This window comes from Myodes glareolus, chromosome 19 (assembly GCF_982192425.1).
Source record: "Myodes glareolus chromosome 19, mMyoGla1.1, whole genome shotgun sequence".
NCBI classification, from domain to species: domain Eukaryota; kingdom Metazoa; phylum Chordata; class Mammalia; order Rodentia; family Cricetidae; genus Myodes; species Myodes glareolus.
The window spans coordinates 61,743,956-61,771,808 of record NC_142044.1 but is presented as its reverse complement, the minus strand read 5'-3'; the positions used below and the strand labels follow the sequence as shown (position 1 = coordinate 61,771,808).

The following is a 27,853-nucleotide window of genomic DNA, read 5'->3' as shown; positions in this document are numbered from 1 at the left end:
AAACCCCAGAGACTCCCTTGCCCAAGTCCAGTTTCCAGTGCAGTCAGAATGTGGCCTCAGTCCTCAATTCTAGGCCAGGCCCTGGAGTTGGGAGCCTCACCTCAGTCCCCACAGCCTCATCTCCACACTCTGCCTCCGGATCTTCCAGCCCCCACACAGGCCCCCGCCTAGACTCAACTTCAGCACCCGACCGCTTTTGCTGCCATGGTGATGGGTCTCGCGAGAACTGCCGCTCGCTACCGCGCACTTCTCGCGCGATCGTGGAGGTGGGAAGTATCCCGGGCTGGGGGTGGGGTTCTCCGCACATCTCCTGTCGCCGTCGCGGCTTCCGGTGCTAGGTGGAGGGAAGGAAGGAGGGAGTCGGGGAGCGGGCCAGCGGACCAGCGTCGCCGCGGTCGGCTCGGGGAGAGGGAGGCTGCGGCCCGAGAGCCAGGCGGAACCTGCGGGGGCGGAGGTGGCGGTGGCAGCCGCGGCGCCGGGAGCAGGAACAGGTTCGGAGCTGGAGAGGGAAGGCGGGTCCGGGCAGGGAAGAGGCTGGGTCAGGGTGGGAGCCGAGGAGCCCGAGAGCCCCTGCCGTGGTCCGGTCAGCACTGCCTGGCGAGGTGCGTTGGACACTTCTCGCAGAGCTGGGGGTGAGGGCTTCCCAGCCCCACTCCTGCCCCCGCAGCTGAAGGACGCCGAGCAGGGGTGGGGGCGGGGGGCGCCCGCAGATTTGTCCTCCGCCTCGCCCGAGTGGAGACCTGGGCTGCAGAGGTGGAGCTTTCAAGGGTTGGGGTTGAGGGGGAGCAAGCTGGCCAGTGGGAGGTGATGCGGGGGCGGTGTGGCTGTTTGGATCTTTTCCTTCTGTTTAAGGGCTATGAGGAATGCTGCCTTTTTTCCCCCCTCCTCTCCTCCCCGCCTGAGCTTTAGAGGGACCAAAGAAAAGCCTTGCTGTGGTTATTCTCCCTCACCCATCGTTAGGCATGGGGACTGGGGTTTAGCATCAGGGCCTGCTGGTGGGGCACCGCTGCGCACTGTTCTCAGGGAGGTTTCTCTCTGCTTTGGGATGTTGGGAAGGGCAGGTTGGGAAGAGGGCAGCAGGTGGGGAGAGGGTGGAGAGAAGGCTGGAGAAGGGGGAGGGGGGACCCGAGCTAGCTTGGAGGAGAGAGGTGGGGCCTTCCACCCCCAGGCGTAGCGGGGGCGGTCTCACTGGAGGAGGGAGCATCTTGTCACTGGCCCTGAGTTTGTGTCTTCCAATCCGCTTTCTTTCTCTAGGAAGTACCAGGATTCCCGGAACAGAAAATGAAACCATTGCTCACACCAATCCTTTGAAGGAAGGGGGAGGTGGGGAGGTAAAGTTACCTATTAAAACCGGCCACTTGATTAGTTAAGTGGTAACTCTACTTTTGGAGAGACTTGTTCCTTTTTGGGGTTCTATTACTGCTGGTCTCTGGAAATGTGGTGGAGGAGTGTGTGGCCAGGAGTGAGAAGAAAATAGTGAGGTCATTAGGATGAGGAGAAAGGTAATGTAAAACCTGTCTCCGCTGCCGTTGGGTTGGGTCACCCTTGGTCTGTGGCATGAAAGTTTTATTGGGAGGAGATCTGCTGCCGGAGTCTGATTGCTTGACTCGTTGTAACAGGATAGAATCTAGTCTCTGCATACTTCCATCTCTGTCCCCAGTCAGGTAGATGGAGACTAGCTTTGCTGCCATTTTGTCTTCAGCCTGTTTTGGGGTAGTCTCCCCCTGTCTGGACAGCCAGTGGCCAGAGCATTAGTCTTCTGCGTATGGGCCCTGAGTTTGAATAAATGGTCAAAGCTAATTTTAAGAAAGGCTCGATCGCCTTAGGTTCATCTTTGCACAGTGTGAATCATTGACCTTGGAGGCAGCTGGAAAAGGAAGGCTCCCGTGTGTCACCTGTTCAGTCTCCTGCCGTTTTGCACAATCAGTTTTCCTTTGCTGATTCCCCCCCCCCATCCCCACCCCAACCCTTTTGAGACAGGTTTCTCTGGGTAGTCCCCTTGCTGGCCTCAGACTTACAGCTGCCTGCCTCTGTCTCGTGAATGCTGCTGAGGTTACAGTGTGTGCCCCCACATCAAACTCTTACTTCCTTTTTTGAGACGTGCACATAGGCTAGGAGTGTATAGACATCAGCAAAGTTTCTAGTTATAGTTGAAAGAAAAGGGAAGGAAGGCCAGGTGTGGCGATGGAGACTGTAATCTTGGCACTAGGAAAATGCAGCAGGAGGATGGAGGTGTCCGTCAGTCTGGGTTACATAGCAAGACTATGATCAGCAAAACAAAACATGACACGTTTGGAAATAGTCTTGTCAGGTCTTAAGGGTGCCACTGTAGTGTGTTCATCACTCCCTTTACAGTATTTATGATGAGAGGAAATGGGTTAAAGGACAGAGGCCACCTGTGTTGATTAGAAGGAGGAACTTCTTCAAAAGCAGGTTTGTTAAAGCCGAGGTAATTGAGAAAAAATGACTCTGCTTCCTCCTATAACTTTGGAAATAGATACCAAGAGGCCTGTGGTGAGAGGTGTTTTTAGAGACAGAATGATGCAGTAGTTAAAGGTATTCTCTAGGATCAGACAGTGGGGGGTGGGTTCATCTCCTCTCCAGCTGTTATTGTATGCAGTTGGTAAAATTACTTTTTCTCAGTTTCATTTCCTTGTGTGTGAAGAGGTAATGGTAGCAGCTACCTAACAGGGCTGTGGTGAGGATTAAGTGAGATCAGAGTACTGAGTTGTGTGAGACCCGCACCAACATGTGTTACTGCTATTAATAACCCGCCATAGTGGTAGTGATGACATGAACACTCAGGGCTGCCGTAAATGAGAGAGGGTTCACAAAAGAGCAGCTTGGTGCCTGTGAGGAGGGACAGTTGTTCAGGGACTATACAGTGTCTTACAAGTGGCTACATTCTGTTTCTCAATATCAGCTTGTAGAGGGACAGTTGTTACAGTGACTATACAGTATCTTACAAGTGGCGACATTGTGTTTTTTCAGTATCAACTTGTAGAGGCAGTTCTTGCTACTTAAGCAGGAGGTGAGGCTGGATCAGGATGGGGCCCATAACAGTCATCATGATTATGTCATGTCTAAGGGTGATTGTTAGAAAAGTTCCTGTAGGCTTGGTGAGGTGTGAGGTGGTTCACTGAGTTCAACTCTTGCTGTTAAGCTTGAAGACTTGAGTTTGATTCCCAGCTCCTACCTAACCCACAAGGTGGAAGGAGAGAACTTTTTTTTGTTTGTATTTCGAGACAGGGTTTTTCTGTAGCTTTGGAGCCTGTCCTGGAACTCACTCTGTAGACCAGGCTGGCCTTGAACTCAATGAGATCTGCCCACCTCTCTGCCTCCAGAATGCTGGCGCCACCTCCACCCGGCGGAGAACTGATTCTTTTTTCTTAATACATTTTTTAAAATTGATTATTATTGAGCTCTACATTTTTCTCTACTCCCCTCCCCGCTTCAAACTTTCCCCAAGGTCCCCATGCCCCCAATTTACTCGGGAGATCTTGTCTTTTTCTACTTTCTACTTCCCATGTAGATTAGATCTATGTAAGTCTCTCTTAGTGTCCGCACTGTTGTCTTAGTTCTCTGGGATTGTGGATTGTAGGCTGGCTTTCTTTACTTTATGTTTAAAAACCACCTATGAGTGAGTACATGTGATAATTGTCTTTCTGTTTCTGGGTTACCTCACTCAAAACAATGTTTTCTAGCTCCATCCATTTTCCTGCAAAATTCAAGATGTCGTTATTTTTTTCTGCTGTGTAGTACTCCATTGTGTAAATGTACCACATATTCCTTACCCATTCTTCAATCGAGGGGCATTTAGGTTGTTTCCAGGTTCTGGCTATGACAAACAAAGCTGCTATGAACATAGTTGAGCACATGTCCTTGTGGCATGATTGAGCATCCTTTGGATATATACCCAAAAGTGGTATTACTGGGTCTTGAGGAAGGCTGTTTCCTAATTTTCTCAGAAATCGCCACACTGACTTCCAAAGGGGTTGTACCAACTTGCATTCCCACCAGCATTGTAGAAGGGTTTCCTTTTCCCCACGACCTCTCCAGCATAAGTTGTCATCAGTGTTTTTGATTTTGGCCATTTTTAAAGGTGTAAGATGGAATCTCAGAGTTGTTTTGATTTGCATTTCTCTGATGACTGAGGATGTTGAACATTTCCTTAAGTGTCTTTCAGCCATTTTAGATTCCTCTGTTGAGAGCTGAGAAATGATTCTTACAGCAACTTTCTGGCCTCCAGACAAAAATGGTGTGCAAAGAATTTTTTGTTTAAAAAAAAGAAAAGAAAAGAAAAGTCACTCATCACTCTATAACTGGGCGTGATAAATAAGGCATAGATGTAATCCCAGCCTTGGGGAGGCAAAAGTAGGTGGATCTCTGGGCTTTTGAGGCCAGCTTGATCTGCAGAGTGAGTTTCAGGACACCCAGAGATGTTACACAGAGAAACCTTGTCAGACAGGCAGTGGTGGTGCGTGCCTTTAGTCCCGGCACTCAGGAAGCAGAGGCTGGTGGATCTCTATGAGTTCGTAGGCCAGCCTAGTCTACAAGAGCTAGTGCCGGGACAGGCTCCAGAGGTCTCTCGAAAAGCCAAATTAAAAAAAATACATATATATAATACATATATTATTATGTATTATATATATGTATTTTTTTTTTAAAGAAAAGGATGGGGCCTAAGAGATGGCTTATCATACCAGTTAAGAGCGCTTGCTCTCATAGACGGATCCAGGTTTGGTTCCCAGCACCTATATCTCTTTAGCTTCAGTTCCAGGGTGCCTGATGTCTTCTGCCTCTGTTGGCACCAGGCGGGCACATGGATATGAATACACATGGAATAAGATGAATAAATCTTTTAGAGGTAGGATTACAGATTTAACTCCGTTGGTTGAGTCTTCGTTGATACACATGAGCCTCGTGTTCTGGCTCTGAGCTGGGTTTGTGCCCCACACCTTTGAGAGGTCAGCAGGAGGATCAGAAGTTAAAGATTGGGCTGGAAAGATGACTTAGTGGTTAAGAGTATAGGCTCTTCTTTCAGAGGACCTGAGTTTGCTGTCCAGCATCCACATGGCAGCTCAAAACCATCTGACTCCAGACCTAGGCCATCTGATACCCTCTGACTTCTGCAGGCACCCAGCACAGCTGGTACACAGACATACGTGCAAGCAAAACACCAGAAGCCATACAATAAATAACATTTTTTTTTAACAACTTCAGGGTCATTCTCAGCTACACATTACATTTGAGGCCAGCCTGAAATAAATGAAATGAGTCCCTGTTTAACAAAACAAAACAAAAAAAATCTGACTGGGAAGTAATGGCACATGCCTTTAATCTCAGCACTTGGGAGGTAGAGGCTGGTGAATCTTAGTGAGTTCAAGGCCAGCCTGGTCTACAAAGCGAGTTTCAAGACAATCAGGACTGTTGGACAACAAAACCCTGTCTCAAAAAACCAAAACAAGGGCTGGAGAGATGACTCAGAGGTTAAGAGCACTGGCTGCTCTTCCAAGGAATTCTGAGTTCAGTTCCCAGCAACCACATGGTGGCTCACAACCATCTGTAATGAGATCTGGTGCCCTCTTCTGGCCTGCAGGTAGAGCATTGTATACATAATAAATAAATAAATCTTCAAAACAAAACCAAAAAAATCTGAACAGCGAAGGTCATTCACTTGGAGGTGATTGAACGTCCTGGTTGAATTTACAGATTGAAATATTTAGTTTTCTGGTAATTTAGGATCCTTGTTGGCTTTTTAATTTTATGTTCACATTGTCTGTGTTAGGGTGTCAGAGCCCCTGGAACTGGAGTTACAGACAGTTGTGAGCTGCCATGTGGGTGCTAGGAATTGAATTCAAGTTCTCTGGAAGGGCAGCCAGTGCTTCCAATCACCTAGCCATCTCTTCAATGCGTAGTTTTATCCCTTTAAGAATGCCCATCTCTGACTATCTGTTTCCCAGTACATTCCGTTAAGCCCCAGAGATTATGGTGTCTGTAATTCTCTGTCAGCACCATTGGGAGGACTGTGTTGAATTGGGGTAGAAAACTAATGAAGCTCTTCTATAATAGAAGGAATTTGAGCTTCTGAAAAGAAAAAAGTGAAGGCTTCCTTGGGCATGGTGACACACCTTTAGTCCCAGCACTCTGCAGGCGGAGGCACATGGACCTCTGAGCTTACGGCCAGTCTGAGTTACATAATGAGGCCCTACTTACTTTTATTAATTTTTATTTTACATGCATTGGTACTTTGGAACTAGAGTTACAGAAAGTTGGGAGCTGCCATGTGGAAGCTGGGAATTGAAACTGAAACTTCCAGAAGAGCAGCCACGGAGCCATTTCTTCGCCATTATGACCCTATCTTTAAAAAACCAAACTGGGGGTTGGAGAGATGGCTCAGAGGTTAAGAGCACTGGCTGCTCTTTCAGAGGTCCTGAGTTCAACTCCCAGCACCCACATGGTGGTTCACCACCATCTGTAATGAGATCTGGTCTTCTCTAGTGTGTGTATATGCAATAAACTTAAAAAAATAAAATATAATAAACTTGCAGAATGAAGGCTTTAGGGACCAGTGAGATAGACAGCAGTCTTATCCCTGTAGTTCTCAACCCATTGGGATATGAGCAACCCTTTCACAGGTATACCTACGACCACCAGAAAACACAGATATTTACATTGTGATTCATAGCAGTACCAAAATTACAGTTTTGATGTAGCATCGAAAATAAGGTTGAGGGTCCCCACAACATGAAGAACTTTATTCAAGGGTCACAGTGTTAGGAAAATGAGAACCACTGACTTAGCAGGTGAGGGTACCTGAAACCTAGCCTGAAGGCCTGCGTTTGAGTCCTGGACCCATATGGTGGAAAGAACCAGGATTCAGAAGTTGTCTTAGCCTTCACATGTGTGACATGGTGTGCACCTGCCCACATATGCCATAATACACTAAGTGACAGTGTACTACTTTTTGTTAGGACTAGAGAGATGGCCTGACACCCACTTGGGCATTTTGTAACCCTCAACTCCAGCTTCTTGTGACCCAAGGTTTAGTCTCTAATTTCACCTACATCCACCTGCATGCACGTTTAACTTCCCATTCCCCAGCCAGTGGAGGCACTGCATGCCTTTAATCCCTGCCAGTGGTGGCCCTGCATGCCTTTAATCCCAGCACTCAGGCGAGCTCTAGAAACAGACTGATCTATAGAGTTCCAGGACAGCCAGGGTTACACGGAAAAACTCTGTCTTAAAAAAAGTAAATCTTTGTATTTTTAAAAAATTAATTTATTATTATCTTTTAATGGTGTTTTGCCTGTGCATTTGTCTGTGTGAAGGTGTTGGATCCTGGATTATAGACAGTTGTGAGCTTGCTGAGAATTACACCAGGATCCTTTGGAAGAGCAGTCTGTGCTCTTAACCACTTAGCCATCTTTCCAGCCCCTTCTTTGAATATTTCTTTCTTTCTTTTTTTGGTTTTTAGAGACAGGATTTCTCAGTTGTGAATATTTACATTTAAAATGAATTTAGGATGCAAGAGAGCTTTTGTTTGATGTTGAGAAATTTGTGTGTGTGAGATGGGGCCTTATGTAGCCTAGGCTAGCCTCATAAGCTAACCAAGTAGTTGAAGATGTCTTTGAACTGATGGTTCTTCTGCCCCCACTGTTGTAGTCTTGGGATTGTGGGTATATGTAACAACGCCTAGTTTATTCAGTGATCATGGTTGAACCTTGTGCACGCCAGGCAAGCATTCTACCAACTGAGGTATGTTCCGTTTCTGTAATTTGTTTTTTTTTTTTAAATGAAGCATTCTGATTTCACCCTAAGTAAAAGTCTAATACGTAAAATGTTTTATTGAGAAAAGTGGGCGGTATGGTAATGGGGTGAGTAGGGACATATCCAGAACCTTTGTATGTGTGGTTTCTCTTCACAGGCAGCCTTTTTTTGTTTTGTTTTTCAAGACAGGGTTTCTCTGTAGCTTTGGAGCCTGTCCTGGAGCTTGCTCTGTAAACCAGGCTGACCTCTAACTCACAGAGATCTGCCTGTCTCTTTTGACTCCCAAGCGCTGGGATTAGAGGCATTGCACCACCACTGCCAGGTCCCTAGGCAGCTTTTTAAAGTTAAATAGGACCTTTTCTATTTTCCTTGGCTTTAAAAAAATTTATTTTTATGAGTGTTTTGCTTGCATGTCTGTATGTGCACTGTGTATATGATGCCTGGTGCCTGTGGTCAAACAAAGGTGTCAACATCCTTTGGAACTGGAGTTATGGATGCTTCTGAGCCACCATGTGGATGCTGGGAGCCAAACCTACATCCTCTGCAAGAGCAATAAGTGCTCTTAACTGCTGACCCAACTCTCCAATTCCCTTTTTAAAAATTTAGTTAGTGTGTGTGTGTGTGAGTGTGTGTGTGAAGGGTGTGCTTCCGATTCCGTGTGAGTGTGTGTGTGTGAAGGGTGTGCTTCCGATTCTGTGTGAGTGTGAGTGTGTGTATATGAAGGGGTATGCTTCCCATTCTGTGTGTGTGTGTGTTTGTGTAAGGGTGTGCTTCCCATTCCGTGAGTGTGTGTGAAAGGATGTGCTTCCCATTCCGTGTGTGTGAGTGTGTATGTGAAGGGGTGTGCTTTCCATTCCGTGTGTGTGTGTGTGTGTGTGTGTGTGACCTCATGAGCCATTTGTACCCACACCCTTTTTAGAGAGGGTTGTCTGCAATCCAGACGGCTCTAAATTTGTTAGGTAGACCACAGTGACCTGATTCTGCCTCCCGTGTGCTATGATTACAGGTAGATACCATGCCTGGTGTCTGGGCAGCCTCTCTGTCTCTTCCAAGGAGCACTAGGGATCTGAGAACATGGAAAACACATCTCAGCTTGTCACATTCAGGAGGAGGACTGGGGACCACAAGTGGATTACTTTTTGTCCTGAAACTACAAATATTTTGTCATCGACAGTGGGACCTTTTCAGAAAGTATGTCAGTCACTAGCTCCAGGTCAGCCCTAGTGCTTTGTGCTAGGACAGGAAGCCTGTGGCATAGCCCCTGCTGATAGGGTTCCTAGTGCAGGAATTCCTAGCCTTTTTTCCTGTTACGACATGTGCAGAAGATGATACTAGAACAGCACCTAGAAACCTGAGCTGATGGGAGGTTCTAGTCACTGGAAGTCCTGCCTAGGTGCCCATTGGCCTTGTGATTGGTGTCTCCAGCTGACCTGGAATGCATCAGGGGCACTTTGCAAAGCTTTATCTCTGGAAAGTGAAACAGGCAAGTATGAATAAACCACATTTTTTGTTTCTTTAGGCTCTTTAGGAAGAAAAGACTCATTATAGTTTGTCAGTGTTTGACGGCGTGCATGTCTGTGTCCCACCTGCCTGTAGTGTGTGGGCAGAAGAATACATCTGATCTGGGACTGGAGCTAACACGTGATTGTGAGCCTCCATGTGGGTGCAGGGGATTGGACCTATGTCCTCTGGAAGAGCAGCCAATGCTCTCAACCACTGAGCCATCATCCCCTTAGGTGCTGCTGTAACTGGCCTTGTCCAGATTCTGGCTTCTGTTTGCCCTGTTCACTGTGAACTCCATTTGTGTTGTATTGGGGCCAGATTGACTTTATTAAGGTGTTGCACTAACTGTGCAAAGTTACTGTTACCTTTCAGTGATTTTTGTAATGAGGAAAGCGTAGTGCTTTGGCTCTCCACGACTGGAGGTAGGAGCAGTCATAGGGTACCTGAACTTGGGCTGTTGTAAATTGTACAGATTGTAAGAAATAAAACAAGGGGCTGATGAAATGGCTTAGCATTGAGAGCACTTAACTGCTCTTCTAGAGGATTCAGATTTGGTTCCCAACATCCCATGACAACTCTCAACCGTCTGTACCAAGGAATCCAACTCCTGTCCTTGTACCTGGTACCTGATTTCTTGCACAGACATACAGACAAAACAGCATACACATAAAAGAAGGCAAGTGCCACCATAATCAGTTGTTTAAAATGATTTTTGTTTTGTTTTTTAAATAATAACCCTCCCAAAACAACCCTAAAAGAATGGGGCAGGCTGAAAGTTTGGGCAGGACAATGCCCCAGAATGTGGGGGAATATAGGTGAGTGCTTTTCATTTGGTTTTATTTTAGCTGACGAGATCATTGTTTTGGGGAAAGGGATCTGCTTGCTTCTGACTCCTGAGTGTTAGGATCACACTAGGACCTTGACCATACATACTTTCTTACTGAATCTTAACTTATTTACATGTTGAATTTGGGAAAAGCTTCCCCAAGAGTATGAGCCTCTATCAGGCAAGGTGGTTGGGGTCCATTCTGGTTTGTTGTGGCCTCTTTGAGATTTTATTTTACTGGAGGATTCTGTTTATCTTTTTTCCAACTCTGGCCTGAACACAAGCACAACCATTATCACGGGGCACAGTTTGAGATCGGGATGTTTTGACTTACACCAGAGTCATTATTGATAGTCCCATACAATAGGTACTTTTATTTACCTAAATTCTTAATTTGACCTTTCTCTGGGCTTTAACCTTTTTGGGGGCAGGGTTATTAATGCTGGGTCTCAAACCTAGGACTTTATGTATTTTTATATATGTATGTTTTTTTTTTGAGACAGGGTTTCTCTGTAGCTGTGGCACCTGTCCTGGAACTAGCTCTTTCTTATAGATCAGGCTGGCCTTGAACTCACAGAGATCCACCTGCCTGCCTCTGCCTCCCACGTGCTGGGATTAAAGGTGTACACCACCACCACCTGACTATGTATCCTTTTAAAAAAGTTTACTATTGCTGGGCGGTGGGGCAGTGATGACCCACACCTTTAATCCCAGCACTCAGGAAGCAGAGGCAGGTAGGTGGATCTCTGAGTTCGAGGCCAGGTTGGTCTACAAAACAAGTTCCAAGATAGGATCCATAGCTACAGAGAAACCCTGTCTCGTAAAACCAAAAAAAAAAAAAGAGGTTTTACTTTTACTTATGTGTCTGTGTGTGGGTCTTTGTGAGTGTATAGCATATGTGTGAAGATGTCCAAGGAGGCTGGAAGAGGCTGGAGCAGGTGTTGCAGGTACGTGTGAGCTAATTGACACGGGTGCTGGGAGCTGTCTCAGCCGTCTCTTGAGCCCTTCATGTATGCCACGCCACAGCAAGTGATCTCCCGTTAAACTGCACTCCAGCTCTCCCCTCTGCTGGTATGGACCTTCCTCATTGTGCCTGATGTCTGGTTACTTGATTTATCCTACTGATGTATCTGCTTGTCCTTCCTCACTGCTGGTTCTGCCTATTACAAGTCTCTGTGTGTGTTTGTTTTTATAAATGAAGCAGAGTTGAGATCTAATAAAGATTTTAACGTAGGGTTAAACACAAGGGTTGAGGCCTCAGTAGAAAGTAAGACATGGTTCAGTATGGGGCTTGGGCTACTCAGAGAAGAGTTCCTTGTGTTTTATTTTTTGAGGCAGGGTCTGTCTCACACCATAGCCCAGGCTGGTTTCAGCTCAGTGGTGTCACCACACCCAACTAGAAGTTTTTCTTTGAGAGGGAGGGTCTCATGTATCCCATGTTTATGAAAGTAGCAATAAAAGTGATTAAGCCAGATATAAAAGGCAGCTACTACCTCCACAAGGTAGAGTAGTAAAGTTATACACACAGAAAGTATTTCATCTTATGCTGCTGGTTTATCATGAAGGAAACTCAAGGCAGGAGCTGTTACAGAAATCGTGGAGGAGGATGCTTATGAGCTTGCTCCCATGGCTTGCTCAGCCTGCCTACACAGCCCAAGACCACCTGCTCAGAGGTGGCACTGCCCACAGTGGACTAGGACCTCTCACACCAGTCATCAGTACAGCAGCCCGCAGACTTGTCAGAGATGAAGATAGCTCGTGTCAGCTGACTGACTCACCAGGCCTGACCACCTGAGTCTGAGCTGTGGGCCCATGTGGAAAGAACTACTTGTTAGAAACTGTCCTCCAGCCTCCACGTGCTCCACAGTGTACACACACCCCAGAGAGGACTGCCGGCGTGTGGCGGCATGGAGAGAAAAGATCAACCTGCTTCTGCCTCCTAAATGCTGGGATTAAAGGTGTGCACCAGCATTGCCCAGCCTGCACCACCACTGCCTGGCCATGAACAGGGATTCTTGTTTAACAAGTACCGTTTCACTTGGGAAAGTTGAAAGCTCTGGCGGTGGATAATGGTGGCAGCTGCACAGCCTGTCAGTGTACTTAAAGCCATTGAACCGTATACTTGGAAACGAAATGGGAAGTTTTAGTTGTAATTTTTAAAAGAAGTATAAGGCTAGAACCCATTTGTTCCTTTTTTTTAAAATTTATTTAAATTTATTTTGTATGAATTGGTGTGAGCGTGTCAGATCCCCTGGAACTGGAGTTACGGACAGTTGTGAGTTACCTTGTGGTTGCTGGGAATTGAACCCAGGTCCTCTGGAAGAGCAGCCAGTGCTCTTAACCACTGAGTCATCCCTCCAGCCCCTGTTCCTTTTTCAAAAAAAGTTTATTTACATTCCAGCTGCAGTTTAATCTATTGGCTAGTCATTAAAGGGCCTGTTCTTCCACTTTTCTGCTCTATCTAGTCTGTTTTTATTCTTATTTGGGTGGTGGCTGTTGAGAGTTGTAAGGTAGTGTCTTATAGCCTCCACTGGCCTGTACATTGTTAAGATAGTGTTTCCCTGTGGCCTACGCCAACTTGTACACTGTGATCCTTTATATGTCGTAGCCTCTCAACAACTGGAGCTCTTAATGTGTGTCCTTTAAGATTATTTTTTTATTTATTTTTTATGTATACAGCATTCCTTCCATGTATGCCTGCAGGCCAGAAGAGGGCACCAGACCTCATTACAGATGGTTGTGAGCCACCATATGATTGCTGGGAATTGAACTCGGGACCCTTGGAAGAGCAGGCATTGCTCTTACCCTCTGAGCCATCTCTCCAGCCCTTAAGATTATTTTTATGTAAGTGTTGGGACTGCATGTTGTATGTGCAAGATCTGTGCCTGGTACCCATGAAGGTCAGAATGAGGTATCTCAACCCTTGGAACTACAAACATATGTGAACCACTTTGTAAGTTCTGGGAACTGAACTCGGGTCCTCTGCAAAAGCCACAAATTCTCTTTAACAGTTGAGTCTGACCCTTCAAGGAGTTTGGAGTTGTGTTTTACTTGAAACAGGGTCTCACTATATAGCCTGGCTCTTGACCTTTCAGCTGTGTTCTAGCCTCCCAATTAACCTTTTGAATTTTAAAAATTACATTTATTTTTCAGGTGGTGGTGGTGGTGCCCTTAGAAGGCTGAGGCAGGTAGATCTCTGGGTTCAATGCAAGTTTCAGGACAGCTAGAGCTACACAGAGAAACCCTATCTTGAGTCCCCCCCCCCCAACCAAATTTTATTTATCTGTGTATGTGGTAGAAGGCAAATGTCATGATCAGAGGATAATCACAAGGAACCTGGGGGCTAAACCCGGGTTGTCATATTTAGTGGCAAGTGTGTTGAGCTGCTGGGACACCCCCCCCCCCCCGTTCCTTTCTGCATGGGAGTGTGACACGCATGCGTGTCTCTGTGTGTGTGTGGGGGGCTGAAGGACAACTGTGGGTGCCCTTAAGAATGACTTGCCTCTTTTTTGAAACAGAGTCTCTTGGCCTGGAGTTCACCAGTTAGGCTTGGCTGGCTGAGCAGGTGAATCAAGAGTCTTCCTTGTCTCTGCCTTCCTAGCCTTGGGGTTGCAAGAGTGGACCACCGTAGCTGGCTATTTCACATGACTCTGGGGCTCCAGCTCGGGTCCTGTGCATTCAAAGCAAGTGCTTCAGTGACTGAGCCATTCTTTACATGGAATTCGTTAGTTTTCTCTTGGAGACAGTCTCTCTAGTTCAGGCTATCCTTAAACTCTCGGCAGTTCTTCTGCCCCAGCCTCTGGAGTGCTGAGATTACAGGTGTGAGTTGCCACCCCTGGTTTAACATCTCATCTTCGTATATCAGCTGAAGACTATGCGAGAGAACACCCATGTTCATTTTAAAGATTGAAGAAAGCATTCGTAGATGCTCCCAAGAACTTCCCCCACATCTTACCGAGGCCATTCTCCAATCCTTAGAGCCGAGGAAGAGCCATCTTTGCCATAATACATTTCATATTCTGTGTCTCCACAGTTTTACACAGGGTGGGGTTTGACTAGAAGAAAGGGGAAGAGTGGCTCTGGAAGAGGCAGCCATCTTGGTTCCTTTACGCTTCAGGTGTGTAGGTTCCAGACCACTCCTGTCTATTGAACTTCATACTTTTGCACATCAAAAGGGCCAGAGAGATGGCTTAGTGGTCAGAGCACAAAGGGCTCTTGCAGAGGCCCACAGGCAGGTCCCCAGCACTCCTGTCAGATGACTGCTGTAGCTTAGCTTGTAGCTCCAGTCTGATCGCCACCACTCCTTACTCACATGCGCATCCTCACCCATAGAAGTGTAATCGGGCTGGAGAGGTGGCTCAGCTGTTAAGAGCACTGGCTGCTCTTTGAGAGGTTCTGAAATCAATTTCCAGCAACCATATGGTGACTCACAACCATCTGTACTGGGATCTGAAGCTCTCTTTGTCCTGCATGCAGACAGAGCACTCATACCTAAAAAATACATAAGTAAAACTTTTAAAAATGTATAATTAAATTTTTTAAAGAAATCTGTATTAAATTTTAAAGCAAACATCTTTATCCTCACTAGACCTATTCCTCTGTTTTTTTTCTGCCTGAAGAATTGCCACTGAGTTCCCAAGTCATGTTTCGCTTTTCTTGCTTACATTTAATGAGTCAGTGAACCCGTGAGTTTACATTTTTTTAAAATCTTTTTTTAAAAATATTTATTTATTTACTTATTTATTTTGTATACAATATTCTGCCTGCATGTGTACATGTAGGCCAGAAGAGGGCACCAGACCTCATTACAGATGGTTGTGAGCCACCATGTGGTTGCCGGGTATTGAACTAAGGACCTCTGGAAGAGCAAGCAATGCTCTTAACCACTGAGCCATCTCTCCAGCCCAAGTTTACATTTTTTTTGAGACAGGATCTCTGTGGCCTTGACTATCTTGGAACTTGCTATGTAGAGAGCAGTCTGACTTTAAACTCATAGAGACCCTCCTGCCTCTGCCTCCCAAGTATTGGGATTAAAGGTGTGTAACATTAGTGCCCAGTAAATTCTTTTTTTTAAAAAAAAATATTTATTTCATTTACATTGATGCATTTTCTGCATGCATGTCTGTGTGAAGATGCTAGGTCCTCTGGAACTGAATTTACAGACAGTTGTGAGCTGCCATGTGGGTGCTGGAAATTGAACCCAGGTCCTCTGGAAAAATAGCCAGTGCTCTTAACCACTGAGCCATCTCTCCAGCCCCGTGCCCAGTGAATTCTGTCATAATAATGTTTCAAGTTCATGTCAACTTATGTTGCTATCTCTTGTTACCAAGAACCTAGTTTTACTTATTTTTTATGTATATGCATATTTTGCCTGCATCTTTGTAAGTGTACTGTGTGTGTGTGTGTGTGTGTGTGTGTGCGCGCGCATGCGCCTGTGAAAGCCAGAAGAGGGCATCGGATCCCCTGGAATTGGAGCTAGGACAGTTGTGCATTACTGCATGGGTGCTGGGAGCCCTAACTACTTCCAACCCTGGGTAAGAATTCTGATTTCTCTGGCTGGAGAGACGGCTCAGAGGTTAAGAGCACCAGCTGTTATTCCAGAGGTCCTGAGTTCAGTTCGCAGCGGCCATATGGTAGGTAGCTCACAACCATCCATAATGAGACCTGGTACCCTCTGCTGGCCTACAGGCATACATGCAGACAGAATATTGTATACATAATAAATAAATCTTTAAAAAAAGAATTCTGACTTCTCATTTGTGTTATTGTACTTGTCACATGTTTTTTGTTTTCAGTTTTGCCCTCTTTTAATTTACTTGTGGATCTGCTGTTAGAATGGTCTTTCTAAAGTATTTGATCATGCTACTCTGCCTATACTATACTATACTATACTATACTATACTATACTATACTATACTATAGCTTTTAAGGTCCTTCAGGATCTGTCCCCGCCTCATCTCTCCACTACCATCTCTTGTCACTTCCATTTGTTCAATAAAGTATGTGACCTGTGACTCAGATCTTTATGCCTTTGCACATCAGTTCCCTCATATCCACTCCCACTTGACTACCTGGTGGCCTGAGATTTGTGTCTGGGAATTACCCCTTACTGCTTTCTTTTTCATGGGCTGACATGTAACTTGCTGTGTAGCCAAGGATGAACTTAAACTTCTAGTATTTCTACCTCCATCCTTAGAGTGCTGGGACTATAGTTGTGTGCCATTACATCCTTGGTTTGCAGTCCTGGAATTGAATGAACTCTTTCTGCAAGGTAGGCAAGCTCTCTACAACTGAGTCCGACCTTAGTCCCCTCATCCCTGTTCTGTGGACTTTTTGATGAATCACTGATAACAGACAAAAGACGTGGTTTCTTGACTTTGAAAATCTTACATATTACTAAGATATCAGTCGGTTCTTGTGTTCTAACTTAAGTGTTCTTTTTTTATGGTTTATTTAACTTATTTTATGTGCATTGATGTGAAGTTGTCAGATCTCTTGCAACTGGCTCTTCAGACAGCTGTGAGCTGCCATGTGGGTGCTGGGAATTGAACCCAGGTCCTCTGGAAGAGCAGTCAGTGCTCTTAACTACTGAGCTATCTCTCCAGCCCCTAACTTAAGTGTTCTTAAGACAAAACTTAAGACATAATTTACAAATGTCTTCAGGCATGGTGGTACATACTTTAACCCCAGCACTTGAGAGGCAGAGACAGGAGGATTTATGCGAGTTCAAGGCCAGACAAATCTATATAGAGAGACCCCGTCTCAAAATCAAAAAGATATACTTAAAAATACATTACAGCTTCACAAACCAACTATTTTGGAGACTAATGCAGGCTTACTGTGCCCTAAACTATTGGTCTTTTGGTTGTCAGTGTTTCAGATAGCATTACTATTAGTGATACCCCAGTTTGAAAATTACCTGGGAACATAGTTGGTCTTATCTTACCTTGCCTGGCAGCAGAGGGTTTGAAAGTTCTTCTGCCTTCCTTTGGACCCATCTGAAGCCTGCCCCCTCTGATAGGATGCATGCCTGGTCCAGCATTGGACTCAAATGGGAGGAGTGTGTGTGGCCGACTGGGCTATGACCATCAGAATGCCCTTAAGGTTGAGGCAGGCATGTTTTCTGCAGAATACATAAGCCAAGATGGCTGAGTAGCCAGCTATAGCAACAACTGTCTTTGCTGGGATTGAAGGGGTATGAATAGATGTGGTCCTCAGGTGAGGATGTCCTCAAATGAGCCTTCAGTCAGTCCGTGTGCTTGATTGAACTCCTGGAGGTCTCCACTTTGTGCCAGACCACAGTTTTGGGCCTCTTATTATTTCTACCCCCAATTAACAAAATTTTCTGAATTTAAACTAGAATATTGAAATCCTCTATTAAGAGTTATTATTACTATCCATTATTTATCTTGAGGCTCTTGTTCTCTGTTTTCAACAGTCCGTGGAATCCTGGCCATTTTGCCCTATCCACACAGGGTACCATCTGTGTGAAAGGGAGTAACTTGGGTAAATCGGGGGACAGTTCAGGCTTTGTCTCTCCTTGCCTATCCCTCCCTTCTCTTCCTCCTCTTCACTTCTTTCCCCCTTCCCCTTGAGACAGAGTCTCATACTCTGGGCTAGCCTCCAACCCATCTCATAGCTGAGGATGACCTTGAGCTGATCATCTTCCAGGACTCGGGATTGGAGGCTTGCTATTCCACGAATGGTTTTATGAAGTACTAGGGATCAGACTCAAGGTTTCAAATGTACATGCTTGGAAAGCGCTCTTCAGCTGAGATCCATGGCCAGCTTACTTGCGGTTTTCCTAGGATTGCATTCTGGTGCAGGGAATTGTATGGGATTAGAAAGATGGCTTGGCCCTTAAAAAGGCTAAGGTTTCAACCAAAGAGATAGTAATTGTTTGTATAGCCAGGGGTTTGTGTTTTTGGCACACTGCTAAAAGTGACAGGACTCTGTCACTGTCCTGGTGACACATACTATCTCCTAGTACATAAACAGAAAGAGGTAGAGAAAATCAAAAGAGGCCAGGTCTCCTTTGGAATGCTAAACCAAGCTCCCAATTACACTAAAGGGAGTCATAAACCTTGATTGCTCTGGGAAGGTGCTTAGTAGCTATCAAATATTTAATTAGATCTTCATAAACTTCATTTACATATTAATGGAAAGGGGAAATTTCACTAGTTTTGCTCTACTCTTTTTTGTTTTTGTATGTTTTTCGAAACAGGGTTTTCCTATGTAACAGTCCTGGCTGTCCTGGAACTAGCTCTTGTAGACCAGACTGGCCTCGAACTCACAGGGATTCACCTGCCTCTGCCTCCCAAGTGCTGGGATTAAAGGCGTGCGCCACATGGCCTGGCCTTTTGGTTTGTTTTTTTCAAGACAGGGTTTGTCTTGCTAGTCCTAGAACTTACCCTGTAGACCAGGCTAGCCTCAGACTCAGAGGTGTGCCTGCACTAGAAATGAAAATGTGTGCACAGACTGGAGAGGTAGTCTTTAAGAGCACAAGTTGCTCTTGTAGAGGACCAAGATTTGGTTCTTATTGCCCACATGGTGATTTACAACCATCAGTAACTCCAGTTCCGGAGGCTCTGGCTTACCAGACATGCACGTGGTACACATCCATGCATGTAGGCAAAACCCCGCTAGAACTCCAGTAGCTCAGACTGGCATCAAACTTGATAGGTAGCTGTGGGTGACCTTGAACTTCTGATCCTTTTGCCTCTGAGACCTTTTTTAAAAATGTGTGTTGTTGTTTTGCATGCATGCATGTGTGTATGTATGTGTGAAAAGTCAGATCTTAGTGTGAGTGCTGGGAATCGAACCCCAGTCCTCTAGAAGAGTCATTTCCTGCCACTTGCCTCCGAGTCTGTTAGAACCACAAGTGTATACCACCATTCCAAGCTTGACAGCAAATTTGATTAATAGTATATAGATACCAATCCTACTGGACAGAAGAAATGATACAGGGATATCTTGAGTTGAGGCTCAAGTCAATATGTATAACGGAGCATTCATAGTGATCTAGACAAGGGAGTGAAGACAGGCCTCAAGTAAATTAAGGATATAGGTCTTGCAGTAGGGATTGCATTTTTATTAGGGAGACAATTATGTGCCAGTTTATAAGAAAGCAAGCTTCACACAGTAATACACACTGCATGAGAAGGTCACGCCTTGGGAACCTTCCAAGGGCATACTATGGCATAGAAACAGGCGTCACAGCTGCTCTTTCCAGCCATCCTGCGTCAGCCTTACGTGCTCAGACTAGAGGCACGTGATCGGCTCCAAGTGGTAACTAGCATGTCAGCTGAGCAGAGAAGCAGAACGAAGGGTTACAGGTTCTGAACAAGGCACTAGCTGCTGGTTTTCCCTTCCAGCCGTGATTCTCGCTGTCATTTAATCGGTGCTAGTCTGGTCTGAAGGATGGTAGGAAATGTATGACATAAGTTTAAGATTTCAGCCAGAGCCTAATAACAAATCTTAAAACAAATATCACCTCTTCTCTTGATCCCAGACTTGGAGGTTTTCTTTGTCATGGTACCAGAAGTCCATTTGCCTGAAGTTGCCATGGTTGTCATGACCTGGTCTTAAGCAGCTGGACAGTGTCCCTGTCATCCTCTGCCCCCTCCTGCTCTCACCTAGGAATGCACAAAGAGCCCAAGACCTGACTGGATGAGTTGGCCCAAGAAGGGTGGCAAGGCTGGTTATGGTCATCATGGCTGAGGTTGAGCCAAGCCTTGACTCTGGGATATGAGCTTCCTGGGTCAGAGGCAGGACTCATCTGGGGAACCTCCTGGCTCATTAGTGGGTGTCTGGGGATGTCTGAAGATGAAGCCCTCTGTTGCATTCATTTTTTCTTTTTTCTTTTTGGACAATCTAGTACTTTAGTCTCCAGGGGCTGCGATCTGATTTCTGTGTACTGGTCTGGAATTTGCTACAGATTAGTAGGGAAAACAAAACAACAAAATAAGCCTGAAGTTTTCAGGCTTGCATGCTTTACCTTGTGAGAAGGGTTCTTTTTTTTTTTTTTTTTTTTTTAAAGATTTTATTTATTTATTATGTATACAGTGTTCTGCCTTCATGTATGCCTGCAGGCCAGAAGAGGGCACCAGACCTCATTACAGATGGTTGTGAGCCACCATGTGGTTGCTGGGAATTGAACTCAGGACCTTTGGAAGAACAGTCAATGCTCTTAACCGCTGAGCCATCTCTCCAGCCCCAATAAAACATTTTTTTTTTTCGAGACAGGGTTTCTCTGTAGTTTTGGTGCCTGTCCTGGAACTAGCACTTGTAGACCAGGCTGGCCTCGAACTCACAGAGATCCGCCTGCCTATGCCTCCCGAGTGCTGAGATTAAAGGCGTGCGCCACCAACGCCCGGCCCAATAAAACATTTTTAAAAAGTGTTTGAGGGTTGGCTTGAGAGGTGGTCTTGCTGTTGAACTGGCTTGGAACTTAAGATTCTTCTGATTCCACTTCCTGATTGAGGAGATTATAGGTGTGAGCTAGCATGTGTCTCAGGTGCACATTTCTGTGGCTGTCCTGTGACTGGAAAGGGGATGAATGCATAGGTGCATGAGTTCTGTCGATAGCAGTAGCTGGAATGGGCATGTTGGTGTCTTACATCTTTAACTGTGGTTCCTTTGCTCTCCTTGTCCTTAGCAGGTGTGTGTTAGGTGTCTTCTGTATACCATGTGTGAACGTTCAGTTTGCTGACCTGGAGGTGAGATTGATAGAGACCTTAGGAGTTAATTTAACTGTTGAATTGCACCAGGTATTGCTCTACATTTCAGGAACACAAGGCTGCATGGGCTTTTGTGTTTACTAAAAGGGAGCTTGAAGCAACCAAAGGTTTTGAGCAGAAGAACCACATGACCTTAATTGGCTTCTAAGATCACTCCGGCTGTTTTGTGGAGTTAGGGAAGATGCAGGAATGAGATATCACCTCATTGCAGGTGACCTTGTGGCACAGCTCTCCTTGGGTGGGCTGCAGAGCGGTGCAAAGCTTCCCCACATTCCCAGCTCAGTATGCAGTTGTGGACAGGGCGCATTGCAGCAGCTCAGAGTAGAAAAGATAGGTTCTTCCATTGCAGTCGTGCTTGCTGATTTCCTTCCTCATCTACGTTAGTGTGGAAGGAAATCGAATTACAGTTACAGACAGGGAAGGAACTGCTCTTGACTAGAGCAGAGAGTAAGTAAACCTTGGGAACCTAGCAAGCCTGAGCCTCGGCGGGAGTCACAGGAGCCACTCCTCATTCCACTCTCTTCCGCCCTCTTCAGAAGTCTGGGAGAGGTTGGTGGAGGGAGAGGCACAAATGGGTTTGCTGTGCTTTGGGGTGTAGCAGAGAACATCAGAACTGAAATTACTTTAGAATTCACCAGGTAGAACTGTCTCGACTTTTAGGTTCAAATCTGCAAAGATGAGGTAAACAACCTCCCTAGAGTCCCTGTGAGTCCCTGCGGTAGGTTACTGGCACAGCGAGGGGTCCGCATGTCTCCTGCTTTGTCTCTGCTCTCAAAAGTTCAGTCTGTGTGTGAGTTGCCTTGGTTTTTGTAGCCCCTACCTGGTGCTCAGCCAGTAGTGAATGAACTCCAGCTGTGACTTTGGCAATTCCTGTGAATCTCAAGTCCTTAGAAGCAAATGTTGGCAAGGTGTTTCTGTTTCCTTTGTCTAGGATCAAGCTCTCCATACCAAGAACCGGGCTAAAACCAGACCACCGCTGTCCCTCCCAGGGTCCCACTGACCTCAGAAAGCCGCTACTGTAATCATGGGTAATATCTTTGGAAACCTTCTGAAGAGCCTAATTGGGAAGAAGGAGATGCGCATCCTAATGGTGGGCCTTGATGCTGCCGGGAAGACCACCATTCTGTACAAGCTAAAACTGGGAGAGATTGTCACCACCATTCCAACCATCGGTAAGGGCAAGCTTGTCTGTGGGCTGAGGGAAGGCTGGAGGCCTGCTCATGGATCTCCCACCTGGCTTGTTCTCCCCAGGCAAGTCCACACATTCCATGGGCCTCAGAGAGAGTGTCTGTTTAACTTACTGGCAGGTGCTGGAGCTGCCGGAGCTGCCGTTTGCCCACCTGCCCTGGCCCTCCCTGATGCGGGAACTTCCGTAGCCTGGCACTCAACAGTTGCCCTCAGGCATTAGAGTTGGTTTGTTTCTCTGTGATGTTTGGAAAGCAGGTGAAGGGCTTTGATGTTCCTGCCAGAGGCCTGGAATTGCTTTGGTTTAGATCTTCAGTGGCGATCTTGGTTAAGACCTGCCTGCTCAGAGGAGAACATTTGCTAAAAATATGGGGCTGTGGTCATCATCCTGAAGCTTGGGGCTCCAGCACTGTGGCTCATGTCTCATTCTTCTCCCCGCTTCTCAGCTCCACGGCTTAGCTTAGATACATTTTAGTGATGAAGGGACAGAATAGAGTCGTGAAGGTTGACTCTCATTGCCCAGGCAGCTGTGACCTTCTCATCAGACATCATTGTTTTTGATTTCTTAGATTTTCCTGCGTGCGTGTGTGTGTATGTGTAACATATACTTACTTTTATGTGTGTGTTTAGGTTTTGCCTGTATGTATGTATGTCCCCATATACATGCATGCCTAGTGTCCATGGTACATAAAAGAGGGAATCAGATCCCCTGGAACTGGAGTTTTGGATGGTTGTGAGCTACTCTGGGTACTAGGAATTGAACCCTAGCCTTCTGCAAGAACAGGTGCTTTTAACCATTGAACCATCTTCCAGCTCCTTTAGATTTTCTTTTAGGCTCTCCACGTAAAGGATTACCTTTTGTTGGTGTCTTGTCCAAAGCTGAGAAGAAAGAAATGGAAGGAAACTCACTGGGTGGTCACTATTTGTAAGTCTGGGGTTGGAGGCCAGTGACTATTGACATTTTTTCCCCCAAAGGGTTTAATGTGGAAACAGTGGAATATAAGAATATCAGCTTCACAGTATGGGACGTAGGTGGCCAGGACAAGATTCGGCCTCTCTGGAGACACTACTTCCAGAACACCCAAGGTATAGAAGACAAATTTCCTGGGGTTGGCATTGCTTTGCTGGGTTTGTGCAGTGTTGTGGGTAGCCAGCCCTTGCCCTGATGCAGCTCATGGAAGTGGAGAAAGGGGAACGTATTTGGTGGGTGTGGTGATGGAGAAGGAGACATCTGTTACCTCTGTGTGTTCCATGCTCTCTCTGCTTCTCTAGGCTTGATATTTGTGGTTGACAGCAATGACCGGGAACGAGTAAATGAGGCCCGAGAGGAGCTGATGAGGATGCTGGCAGAGGATGAGCTCCGGGATGCTGTGCTCCTTGTCTTTGCAAACAAACAGGTGAGATGTCTCCCTTTTCCTGATGTGGGAGAGAGCAACCTGACTGTAGACATTGTGGAGCCTTGGGGTTCATTGTACAGAAAGGCCCGTGACTACTGATGTCAGTTTGGTAATGTGGGAAATATAAGCAGTTGACTTCTTCGCGTGCCCCTTCCCTCGTCCCCCAACCCAGTTGTATTTAGCAGCATTTTAGTTCTCAGGATTAATGTGGTAGATAAGTCCCTTGAGGGTTTTTATCTTCCCTGCCGTGCACTGTAGTGGACTTAACTTTTGGCTGTCTGAATCACGTTTATAACCCTCCTCATGAAATGGCTGTCTCCTTCACTGGGTCTGGAGTTCTGGGACTGTGAGGCCTGGAGTAGTTCCTTCAGCTCTTGAGATGAAGGAGAAGGTGGCAACGTATGTGCCTTTGTTAAATGGGTTCTCTAGAAAACTTCGCCAGATTCTAAGGTGTCTTTGTGTGTGTCTCCCTTGCACCGCAGGATTTGCCGAATGCTATGAATGCTGCTGAAATCACAGACAAGCTGGGGCTGCATTCTCTGCGTCACCGCAATTGGTACATCCAGGCCACCTGTGCTACCAGCGGGGACGGGCTCTATGAAGGATTGGACTGGCTGGCCAATCAGCTCAAAAACAAGAAGTGAGAGCCAGGCAGCCCTATCTGACTACCCCACCCACTCCTGACACGTACCCGTTGTCTCCCTACTCCCATCTCTCCCTTCCTTCCTCTTGAAAGTGTGGCCAAGGTCCTGGGTATCATGTCTACATGCCCAGCAAGAGCCTTGCCTCCTGTGCCTCCCTTCCTCCTTCCCTGTTCACTGACGTGGTCGGTCCCCAACTGCTGTCCTGATGATGAATCATTCCAATTTACTGGATTTAAAACAAATGAGGCTGTTATGGTTTCATGGGGTGGTCTCCCTGTTGGGTTTCAGGAGGAAGAGTGGGGTGTTCTCTATGTTTGCTGTTTGGCACTGGTTGCTGTGCTCTTGGCCTCTGAACCCCTTCCCTGTCTCCCCGGCCACTCTCCTCCCTGTCTTCCTTTCCTTCTACCCCCTCTCCTGTTCTACATGGAAATTGCACGGGCCTCTCTGTGTGTGCGTGCATGTGTGCGCCTGTATATACATGTATAGAGAGATATATATGTGGGAGTCAGGGGGAGGGAGTGGAGTGCAGCTCAGGGCTTGCAGCCAGGACACTGCCCAGTGGAGCCTGGCATCTGCCCCTTCTTTGTTGGTGAGATAAAGGGGAGATGTGGGTGGGTCCCATTGCTTTCCTCTCTGCAGGTGGTGTTCCTGGATGTTAGACAGATGGCGGACTCTGCAACCGTCTTCCTTATATTTTTTCTCCACCCTGTGAGCGCAGGAAATGGCATTTATCTCTAGATGACTGTTCCTAAGGAGATGCCATGCTACACTGCCTCGTTGGTAGGGAGGAGAGAGGAACCCACTCACTCTGATCAGTCCAGAGTGTTCTGTTGGTCCCCCTCCATCATAAGAGCTCAGAGGGAGATGGGTTATTGGGGCCTGCATGTTGAGGGGTGGAGTGTAGTCTGTTTTTCATCTTGTTCTTATTACTAGGAAAAGGTAAGACATGGAGCAGTCCTGCTCCTGCTTCTTGCTCAGGCTTCTGATCTTTGGGGCTGGGGCTCCATCTGTCCTTTTTCAGAATTTCTCACCTAGTAGTCAGCTGATGTGCTGAGGACTGACCAGGTGGGCTAACAAGGGCCGTGGAGCAGGGGCGACATAGCAGACCTCAGTATCAGCCCCGCTGCTCCAGGCCCTTTCTAGTGCAGACCAGCTAGAAGATGAGTCTCTGCTCTTGGCAGGCCTCAGTCTCTCCTTGCTGCCCTGTCTGCCTCCTTCCTGGCAGCTTTCCTCAACCTTCACACACTTGCCTGAATAGGTTCGGGGAGTTGGAGTGGAGGAGACAGGACCCTGTGTGGCTGGTGCTGGGACAGTGATCTGCAGGGACCTCCCTCCATCATTCTTCAGTTGTTCAGATGCTGCTGCTGCAGGTCTGTAAGAGGGCACTTATTCCTGAGGCTCTGACCTGGTCCTGATGTAGTCATTGCAGTGAAGCTGTGGCTGCTCTGTGTGTGGGCTCCTGTGTGTGCTGGCTGCGCCCTGAGCTCCAAACCAGCTGCCCATAACCTCTCTGCTAAGGTCAGGACCCTGGACCTTCTCCAGGAGGGCAGTTGTGAGCGCCACTCTGGCCAGGTCTCCTGCTAGCTTTGTCTTCAGCAGGCAGATGAGCTCCCCAGCTTACCCCAGCTGAACTGTGAGACGTTCCAGGGGTGTCCCCTCAGTGCACTTAGTGCTGTGTTACTAAACCCCAGATGCCACGTGGGTGTGTACTCTAGACCATGCGCGCGTGTGTTTGTGTGTGTGTGTGTGTGTGTGTGGTGGTTGATGTGTACGTGGGGGTGCTGGGGGTTCTGTTTCATTTTAAAATGGGTTCATCACTGTCACTCTGGACACCACCCTCCACACTTTCTTGACTGTTTCTTGATTTTTTTTCCCACCTCGGTTGCCACTCTGAATTCTGCTTTGCTTCACCGTTCATTCACCATTGCTGCTGCCTGTTTGTTTTTCTTTTCCTTGTTTTTGTCTTCTACTTGATTTTCTACTCTTTGTGATTGGAGGACTTTGCCTCTTTCTCTGCCACTCCCTCTGACCTTCCCTGCTTAGATGCTAGTTCCAAGTAGGTTTTGTACATTGCAGGCTTCGGCCCACTCCTCACCCCCTACCCCAGCATCTTGTTTTTCTCAGCCTCCTGGGACCAACCTGAGGCTGAGCAGGCTGAAGCAGCCTTGGATGTTGCCTTGGTGCTGCTCCAGATATGTCCAGCAGGGGGCAGGAACATCTCTGATTCCAGGGGGAAGTAGAGGCTTTCTACATTCCCATTCACCTAACATCTTTGGGGTCTGGGGGTTCCATTCCATTCTGTAAACTCCCTCTCCTGCTTTTCTCAAGTTGGTTTAATTTTTGATCTTCGTTGTTCCAGCTTTCTTCCTGGGATTCCCTTCCTTCCACCTCCAGCGTTTGTGGTGTTACAGTGGTATCTACAGTTCGGAAGTGGGTTTTTCTTTTTCCTTTCTCTGGAATGTAGACTGTGTATGGTTAACAACTCACCTTCTCTATCCTTGCTCAAAAATGTGGGATAATACAATGGCTGTGACCCTGGTTGGAAATTAAACTTGTCTCATGCAGCTCTGGAGGGGCCCTTCATGCTGTGCAGCAGCCACGCGGCAGCGGGGACATCTGTTTCCGTTCCCTTCCACGCTGTTCTCTCTCTGCAGAGGTGGGAGGACGTGCTTCTGTGGGTGGAGAATAAGTCACGGAGGAACTTAGGTTTATTGGGAACACTGATTGTGAGTCCTTCTTCCCGTCACACCCAGAGGGAAATGAAATGAGTCAGGCAGCAGAGCGTGAGCCGGGACGGATGGACTTGTGAGCGAGCTGTAGTACCTCCTGCTGCTAGATCGCAGGCAGCGTTTCTCGCCTGTGGGGGTTGAGTGATCCTTTCACAGGGGTTGAATATCTGGTAGCCTACTTAAATATTTATATAATGATTCATAACAGTAGCAAAATTACAGTTACGAAGTAGCAACAAAAATAATTTTTATGGTTGGGGGTCACCACAACTTGAGGGACTGTATTAAAGGACCATGGCTTTAGGAGAGGTGAGAAGCATTGCTTTAGAGACTAAAGCAATTGAAGGGCCCTGAACATGGAGGGCCCCTTATTTCCTATGTTACTCTTTCCAACCCTGAAGATTAGGTGACTGTAGTCTGATTATGCCCCCCCCCCCCCGTGCATAGATTGACTTCTTATCACCCATCTAGACCTGGATTTGGGGCGTGAGTAAGCACACGGGGCAAACATCTGGGCGGTGTAAGCATGGTCTGGTTTTCAGTGCAGCGGCTCTGCGCAGCTGTGCCTGGGGTGTGTGGTTTCCCATCCCCAGTGCTGAGCTCCTCCAGAAACCCACAGAAGCCCTGAGGGGAGCCCCTTCCCTGTGAAGCTTACACCCCCTCCTTCTCCTTCTCCTCTCCACTGCTGTCACTGGCCAACTCCACACAGGACAGGGACGGTGAGCAGGGGTGCCCCTCCCTCTTGCTCCTTGCTTCAGTACTGACTTTGAGTTCCACATACTATGAAGTTCTAAATGTATACTCAGTTTCTTCTCCATTTCTTTATTTGCTAGTTTTCCTTCCAGCCTTTCTCTTGTTGCTGAGTCATCACCCTCAAGAATCAGTGCTTTTTGCCCGTGTCGCTGGCTTCCAAACCACTGAGCCACACAACCCTTCATCAGCCCTGTGTCTTTAAGCATTACTTACTTTCCTTCCTCCAGGCTCCCTCAGCTCATAAGTTAGGAACATCTTTCCCAAGTGCTTGTTTATTTATTAATAAATAGATCACTTTCTGACTGCA

General features: G+C 46.7%; 1 protein-coding gene across 1 annotated transcript; it reads left to right on the top strand.

Moving 5' to 3' along the window:
* Nucleotides 1-352: 352 nt before the first annotated feature.
* Nucleotides 353-27,853, top strand: Arf3 (ARF GTPase 3). Its single transcript, XM_048444672.3, has 5 exons — nucleotides 353-491; nucleotides 21,770-22,010; nucleotides 22,999-23,109; nucleotides 23,296-23,420; nucleotides 23,903-27,853. The coding sequence occupies exons 2-5, from the start codon at nucleotides 21,863-21,865 to the stop codon at nucleotides 24,062-24,064; spliced, it is 546 nt and encodes a 181-aa protein (XP_048300629.1). The 5' UTR covers nucleotides 353-491; nucleotides 21,770-21,862; the 3' UTR covers nucleotides 24,065-27,853.

Excerpts from the sequence above, each read along its gene's own strand:
- Arf3 (XM_048444672.3), top strand. The coding sequence starts at position 21,863 with ATGGGTAATATCTTTGGAAACCTTCTGAAGAGCCTAATTGGGAAGAAG. Across the intron at positions 23,110-23,295 it reads CTACTTCCAGAACACCCAAG|GCTTGATATTTGTGGTTGAC; the intron begins GTATAGAAGACA and ends CTGCTTCTCTAG. Across the intron at positions 23,421-23,902 it reads TTGTCTTTGCAAACAAACAG|GATTTGCCGAATGCTATGAA; the intron begins GTGAGATGTCTC and ends CTTGCACCGCAG.